The 8185-nt window shown below is 49.4% G+C and overlaps 1 protein-coding gene across 1 annotated transcript; it reads left to right on the plus strand.

Annotated features, from left to right (window-relative positions):
• Window positions 1-478: 478 nt before the first annotated feature.
• On the plus strand, window positions 479-4770 carry LOC116546674 (homeobox protein prophet of Pit-1-like). The gene is given in 3 exon segments (XM_032272861.1): window positions 479-899; window positions 2777-3009; window positions 4074-4770. Coding segments are annotated over 3 exon segments (681 nt in total). The 5' UTR covers window positions 479-790; the 3' UTR covers window positions 4413-4770.
• Window positions 4771-8185: the final 3415 nt, after the last annotated feature.

The raw sequence follows: 8185 nt of genomic DNA on the forward strand, positions 1-8185 counted from the left end.
CCTGACGGTGGCTGGTGCATTCTAAACTATCAGGGGATCTAAGAGGGGCCGGCATGCACTTGTGACTTCTCCTTTCTTAATTTCCTGGAAACAGGTCCTTAGGTGTCACCCCATGCTGAGATGCCAGGCAGGCCCCGATCCTGGGTCCCCTTCCCCCACTCTTTGTTCCTCTCCCTACAGTGGGGTTCTGAGGAGGGGTCTCAGGAGGAATGCATTTTCTCCTCCTCTCCCTGCCTGCTCCCAGGAGGGGATTTAACAGGACAAAAGAATCCGGTCCTCTGGGAATACGAGCCCTTGGCCTCAGTCCCTGGACCCTCCGACAGAGCACCTTCCCTCATCCGGCTTGTGATCCTCCCTGAGCAAGGGGGCTCTGGTGACCGTGTGGTGATTGGATGGGCCCACAGGGGTGAGGAGGAGGTCACTCCTCCAAGACTGAGGGGTGGTATGGGCAAATAGGCAGCTGACGGGAACAGAGCAGCATCCTGGTGGAGAGAAGGGGCAGGCAGAGAAAAGTAGAGTCAGACACAGAGCAACCAGTGAGGCCGAGCCAGGAGAATGAGATGACACTCAAGCCAAGGAATGGGGAATTAGGAAATAATTAGAAAAAAAGCAGAGACAGTAAAAAAGTCAGAGATAGCTACCTGCACCTACACACACATTCAGAAACAGAGACCCAGGGAGTGGCATACCCAGAGGGAGAAGTGGGGAGAGAACAGGTGTGGGGAGGACCTGCGGAAACAGAGAAATCTCGAGTCAGAGATTCAGGGACACTTGGTCCCCTCGGTGAGCCATGGAAGCAGAAAGGAGGAGCCAGCCAGGGAAGCCGAAGAAGGGGCGAGTCTGCAGCAGCCTCTTGCTGGAGAGACACCCGGCCTCTGGGACCCTGACCACCATGGTGGGTGAGTGACTGTCCCAGTGTGCATGGGTCCCTGAAGAGGCAGCGGGTATGAGGCTCAAAGCATAGGCTCCGTGAAGAAGGTTAGGAGGAGAAATTAGAAACAGAATCTAGGCCAGGCACGGTGGCTCACGCCTGTAATCCCAGCGCTTTGGGCGGTCGAGGTGAGCGGATCACAAGGTCAAGAGTTCAAGACCAGACATGGTGAAACCCTGTCTCTATTAAAAAACTGAAAAATTAGCTGAGTATGGTGGCTCGTGCTTGTGAAACCCTGTCTCTATTAAAAAACTGAAAAATTAGCTGAGTATGGTGGCTCGTGCTTGTAATCCCAGTTACTTGGGAGGCTGAGGTAGGAGAATTGCTTGAACCAGGACCCGGGAGGTGGAGGTTGCTGTGAGCCAAGATCGCACCACTGCACTACAGCCTGAGCTACAGAGCGAGACTCCATCTAAAAAAAAAAAAAAAAAAAAAAAATCCCAGAATCTAGCATGAGAAAACTGTGGGAACCTTTGAAAGTAAGGGACCAGAGCACCCCTTGGCTTTATAGACTGGGGAACTGAGCCTCTGGCAGGAGGGGCGGCCGAAAAGCTCTCATCCCAGTGGGGGTGTGAGACAGCTGCCTCTGTCCCCTCACTCCTGACCTCAGAGTGCGTTAGTCCAGGGCACTACCTTCTCTGATGAAGGGAGCTGGAGGGGCCAGGGCTTTGGGTCCAGGGAGAGCGGGCTCTGTGTGTGTGTCCCCATGGTGGACAGTGAGCTTTAGGAGGGGCCGCACCCTTGGGTCCCCATGGGGATAGTGCCTCAGCTCCAGACATCTTTTCTTGGTGTGCGCCCTCCAGGTGTGTCCTTTTCCCTCCCTATTCTCTCCTCCCAGCCGCTCTCAGACTAATTAGTGTGCGGGCTTAGGGAGCCTGCAGGGAGGAGAGGCAAGCCTTTCCCACGAGCTCAGGTTCCTGCTGCCTGGTGGCTGGGCCAGGGCAGGGGTAGGGAGAAGATGAAAAGTAAGTAGGGAGGGTGTGTCTGGGCGGAAGAGGGGGTGCTCATCTTCCCAGGTGAGGGGTGCAGGAGGATGGCAGCAGTCTGAAGAAGGCACAAGTTGAACATGAGCCTCGCCAGCAGGAGACGGGCACTGGTGTCTTCCGTGAGCAGCTGGGATGGTTGCTGGGTGCAGGTCCAGGCAGCAGACCCGCAGAGTGAGCCTCAGGTGGTCGTGTGTGTGCCCAGACAGGTGAATGCACATGGCGGGGCATGTGTCTGGAGGTGCCATAGGAACTGGGCAGATGACAGAGTTGCCAGGTAGACAGGGCATGAGGCCCTGGGGCCAGGAATGAGTCTGAGGGCGTGCCCTATGTAGACAGCACAGCCTGGTGTCAGGGACTAAGAGGCAACCAGGGCCAAGGCCGAGCAGGGTGCAGGAACCAGGCTATGGCAGTTAAAAGATGCCTGGTGGGGCAAGGCAAATGAAAGCGAGGCAGGGCTGGGTGTGGTGGTTCAGGCCTCTCATCCCAGCACTTTAAGAGGCCGACATGGGAGGGCTTTGAGGCCAGGAGTTTGAGACCAGCCTGGGCAACAGAGCAAGACCCCATTCTAAAAAATTTGTTTTAATTGCTTAGGTGTGTTGGTGCACACCTGTAGTCCCAGCTGCTCGGGAGGCTAAGGCAGTAGGATCACTGGAGCCTAGGGGTTTGAGGCTGCGATAAGCTGCGATCACATCACTGCACTCAAGCCTGGATGACAGAGTGAGATTCAGTCTCAAAGAAAGAGAAAATGAAGAGTGGAGCTGCACAGGAAGCACTGAGCGGAATCCAGGACCGGCGCGTGTGGTCCAGCACCGAGGAGCATCCTCCTCAGAAGCCGCTTCTCCCTTCTCTCCCTCCTCAGACTCGAGTGCTCCATCCTCCAGGAAGCGCCCCGGTGCAGGAGTCGGGAGACCAAGGTTCTCCCCGCAAGGAGGACAGAGGGGCCGCCCGCACTCCCAGCGTCGCCACCGCACCACCTTCAGCGCAGCGCAGCTGGAACAGCTGGAGTCAGCCTTTGGGAGGAACCAGTACCCGGACATCTGGGCCCGAGAGAGTCTCGCCCGGGACACTGGTCTCAGTGAGGCCTGAATCCAGGTGATGCTCAGGATGCCTCCTCCCTCGGGGAAGAAATGCAGATTTCTTTGGTGCTATCATAGAATGTTAGGCATTATAACGCTAAGCTAAATGGTCACCAGAACACAGGCCTCATCTGACCACCAGCGTCAGGGCATCTGCATTGAGAATATCCCTTGAGTTTAACCCTAGCTGTAAGCTAATCTAACTTGAATTTCAACGCCTTCCCCCAATGTTTAATAGTGATGCCAATTCCAGCTGGGTGACGTGGCTCACGCCTGTAATACCAGCACTTTGGGGGGCCAAGGTGGGTGGATCACCTGAGGCCAGGAGTTCGAGACCAGCCTGGCCAACATGGCAAAAATCCCATCTCTACTAAAAATACAAAAAGCATTAGCTGGGCATGGTGGCGGGTGCCTGTAACCCCAGCTACTCTGGGGGCTGAGGCAGGAGAATTGCTTAAACCCAGGAGGCCACGATTTCAGTGAGCCGAAATCACGCCACTGCACTCCAGCCTGGGCGACAAGAGCAAAACTTCGTCTCAAAAGAAAAAAAAAGAACCACAATAATGATGCCGATTCCAACAGAAATTCAATCCTAACTGTTCACACATATGGAACCTTGTCCCTAACCATAGCCTTGAAACCCATCCGGCCCGATGCTCCCTCAATCCTAACCACAGAGTTGGTTAGCTGTAAGGGTAAACCCTACCCTAAATCCAAACTTGTCTATAATAATTAGATTTATCCACAGTCTTAATGGCTAAACCTAACCCTAGGGGAAACTTCCCATTCTCTGGGGAAGGAAAACATCATTGTTACCATAGTCATCTCCTTGTTGGAAGCTGACATTTCTTACTCGCCCAGATGGTAGAAATGGGCACATTTGGACGCAGGTTGGGGATAAGTCTGTGGGTTCCTGAATCAGCAGACCGGGCTCAGCCAGGCCTTGTGGAAGGGCTTTGCTTCCTCTGGCCATCCTGGAGAGGCCTGCTCCCTGTCCCTGCACCTCTTGTCATTGGAGCAGGGCGTCTGTCACCACCTGTTTGAGGCGTGGGCTCTGATGTGTTTGCTCTCCCCTTTCAGGTCTGGTTCCAGAACCGCAGAGCTAAGCAACGGAAGCAAGAGCGCTCACTGTTGCAGCCCCTGGCCCATCTGTCTCCTGCCACCTTCTCCGGCTTCTTGCCAGAGTCCCCTGCTGGCCCCTACTCCTACACAACGCCACCTCCACCAGTGACCTGCTTCCCTCACCCCTACAGCCACGCATTCCCCTCCCAGCCCTCCACAGGAGGCACCTTTGCTCTGCCACACCAGTCTGAGGACTGGTACCCTACCTTGAACCCAACCCCTGCTGGCCATCCGCCCTGTCCCCCACCCCCTCCCATGCTCCTCCTCAGCCTTGAGCCATCCAAGTCCTGGAACTAAGGTCAAACAAGCACTGCTAAGGTGATCCCCAGCCTGTGGCTCTCATGAAAAAACAAGAAAACGGGGTGGCTTCCTTTTCTTCTATGGGTGAAAGAGATGTATGGTGAGGGTCAGCACAGTGATTGGAATTTTAAAAATGGGAGATCATGGTGAATTCTCACTGCAGTGATTAATGGAGGAAATCTGGGGAGGTGAGCTACTGGAAGAGGCAGGGAAAGATGTCTCCATGGAGCTGCCTGGTGAAGGGTGATATTGACGGAGACAGTTGCTGGTGAGTAGAGATGACTGAAGGGCTAGGATGTTGGGCCTTCATTAACTGAGATCATGATTGAAGAACATCCCAGCTCTTTCTGGCTGATTTCAGGAAGGCTTTTGACTTAGAGCCTACCTATACATCCCTTCCCCGTTGCCCACCCGCCATCACAAACACTCACTCACTTTTGTTTATTCATCTCTTGAGAGTGTCCCCTCCTTTCCATTCCAGCAGACCCTTGGCTTTTTCTGGCTCTATGTTTTCTGACTTATTGTCCGCATCGATTCCCTTAGCTCTAGTCTGTCCCACTTCCAACAAACCTGTGGAATCTCTGAACATCAAGGAATGCTCTCCAATGTCTTATAAAAAATACGTAAATAAGATTTGATTGGTTTGGCCCATAGAAGTCTTCAGCATCTGCCTTCGATTAACTTTTTAAATCAGCGGCACATTTTAACATATGTGGTTTCTGACAGAGAAGAAACTATTTTATTTAGGGCAAACATTTCTAAGACCAAACCATCTGAGGCTCATAAGGGGTCATTCCCAGGAAGGGACCTGCCTTGTCTGGAAATGCCGTGGTCTGAGCCTTCTCAAAAGAAACACCACGGAGCCTAGTTCATGGCACAATTTTTATACCATATTGCTTATAATGCATTTATTTTACTCCTTATTTACTTATTTATATGTAGGCTTACCTCTCTTATTGGCAAGATCACAGAAGAATATTTTTAACATTTTTTCTTTTTATTTTTGAGATGGAGTCTCACTCTGTCGCCCAGGCTGGAGTGCAGTGGCAAGATCTCAGGTCACTGCAATCTCTGCCTCCCGGGTTCAAGCAATTCTTCTGCCCCAGCCTCCCAAGTAGCTGGGATTATAGGTGTGCACCACCATGCCTGGCTAATTTTTGTAATTTTAGTAGAGACAAGGTTTCATCCTGTTGGCTAGGCTGGCCTTGAACGCCTGACCTCAGGTGATCCACTCACCTTGGCCTCATGAAGCGCTGGTATTACAGGCGTGAGTCACTGTGCCTGGTCAATTTTTAAATTTTTAATATTTACTTCTTGTGTCTCTAGATATGATTTTTATTCTTGGGTCTTTTCCCTCCCCCTTGCATCCTTCTCCTCTCTTCAACTCCTCTTTCCTGTCCCATCCCTGCTACCCATTTACTGGGAAGGAAGTTTCCCTGTGCCTGCAGCCTGGCTCCCCAACCCTCAGCAGGGTTACCTTCTGCAGAAGGAGGGCAAGGGGTAGGGGACAAGGAACTGGGAGGCAGCTTGAAGGATCTGCAATGGCGTGATCTCGGCTCAATGCAACCTCCACCTCCTGAGTTCAAGCAACTCTCCTGCCTCAGCCAACTGAGTAGCTGGGATTATAGGTGTGCACCACCACGCCCACCTAATTTTTTTTTTTTCGTTTGTTTGTTTTTTTGAGATGAAGTCTGGTTCTGTTACCCAGGCTAGAGTGCAGTGGTGCAATCTTGGCTCACTGCAACCTCTGTCTCCTGGTTCAAGTGGTTCTCCTGTCTCAGCCTCATAAGTAGCTGGGACTACGGGAGCCTGCCACCATGCCCGGTTAATTTTTGTATTTTTACAAAAATTACATTAGATATGGAGTTTCACCATATTGGTCAGGCTGATCTGAAACTAGTGACCCCAGGTGATCCGCCCACCTAGGCCTCTGAAAGTTCTGAGATGACAGGCGTGAGCCACTGAGCCCAGCTTCACCTAATTTTTGTATTTTTAGTAGAGACAGAGTTTGACCGTGTTGGCCAAGCTGGTCTCAAACTCCTGACCTCAGGTGATCCACCTGCCTCGGCCTCCCAAAGCGATGAGAGTACAGGTGTGAGCCACCACGCCTGGCCAATAGAAGAATCTTTAAACAAGCCTTTATTGATGGATACTCAAGTTGTGTGTAGTTTTTAAATATATATTTTTTAAAAGTCTGGAGTCACAACCCCTGTATTACACTTTTGCACTCATACCAAATTATGTCCTTGGGCCAGACTGCCTTCTAGAAAGATTACACTGGTCTGAATTCCACCAAAAGAACCTGAGTATTTGTTTCAGCATGTCCTTGTTAACCTGTACCATTTTTGACAATTTGTTAACTGAGAGTGATGTCTTCTTGTTGTTTATTTTAAAATGTTCATTAATTTCTAGAGAGAATTAAAACAGTTCATGTTTATTGGCAATTTACATTTTTTCTTTCCTGTATTGCTTATGAGTTATTTGCGTATTTGTATATTGATATAGTCATTTTCTATTAGCATTTGAGAGCTCTGTAGATTAGGGATATGAATTCCTATTCATACCTGTTGCAACCTTTTTTTTTTTTTTTTTTTTTTTTTTTAGGCAATGGTCTCGCTCTGTCATCCAGGCTGAAGTGCAGTGGCACCATCTTGGCTCACTGCAACCTCCGCCTCCTTGGTTCAAGCGATTCTCCTGCTTCAATCTCCCTAGTAGCTGGGGCTACAGATGCATGCCATCATACCCCACTAATTTTGTATTTTTAGTAGAAATGGGGTTTCACTATGTGGGCCAGGCTGGTCTGAAACTTCTGAGCTCAAGCAATCCACCGGGCTTGGCCTCCCAAAGTGCTGGAACTACAGGCATGAGCACTGAGCCCGGCCACATGTTGCAACTATTTTTGACAGTTAGTGATTTATCTTTTAGCCTTTCTCAATGAAGGTTTCCTGAGAGAATTAGCACTAATTCCCTATACCTATTGTATGTAAGGAATTAACTGTCTTAAACATCTAGAATGGTACCTGTTTCGTAGAACTGGTAGATGTTTTAGAAATTAGACACTCAGTTCATTTTCTGTGTTGTGTGATTCAGATGAGAAAACCCAGGTGGGAAATCTGTTTTTAGTGGTTTCATCTATCCCACTTTATTATTTTATTTTCTTTATTATTTGGATCAAATTGTTATGCTTTGAATCACCTGAAATTTATTTTGCTATGTGCAGCAAAATAGTCACGGAATTTCCTTCAATCAGCTAAATAGTTATTCCAGTGTCATTTACTTAATAGTCAGACGTCACCCCATTGATTCATAAAATCATAATTTTTCATATACCGAGTTCTCGGATGTATGTATATATGGGACAGCCAAGGACTCCTCATTCTTTTTCATCAATCAGTTTCTCCTTTCCAGTTCCAGCACCACAGTGTTTTAATGATTGAAATGTAAGAATTATAGATACCTTTAAAATGTCTAATTTTCTTATCCAAACACAAGGTGTGTCTTGTCGTTTCTTCCAGACTTATCTTATGTCCTTCAGGAATTTAAAAAAAAAAAAAGATTTTTTTGAGACGGAATCCTGCTGTGTTGTCCAGGCTTGAGTGCAGTGGCAAGGTCAAGGCTCACTGCAACCTCCGCCTCCCAGGTTCAGGCAAGTCTTTTGTCTCAGCCTCTAGAGTAGCTGGGACCACAGGTGCATGCCACCATACCCGGGTAATTTTTGTATTTTTGTTATTTTATTAGAGACGGGGTTTCACCATGTTGGCCAGGCTGAT

This window comes from Sapajus apella, unplaced genomic scaffold (assembly GCF_009761245.1).
Source record: "Sapajus apella isolate SASKATOON/1434 unplaced genomic scaffold, GSC_monkey_1.0 scaffold1212, whole genome shotgun sequence".
NCBI classification, from domain to species: domain Eukaryota; kingdom Metazoa; phylum Chordata; class Mammalia; order Primates; family Cebidae; genus Sapajus; species Sapajus apella.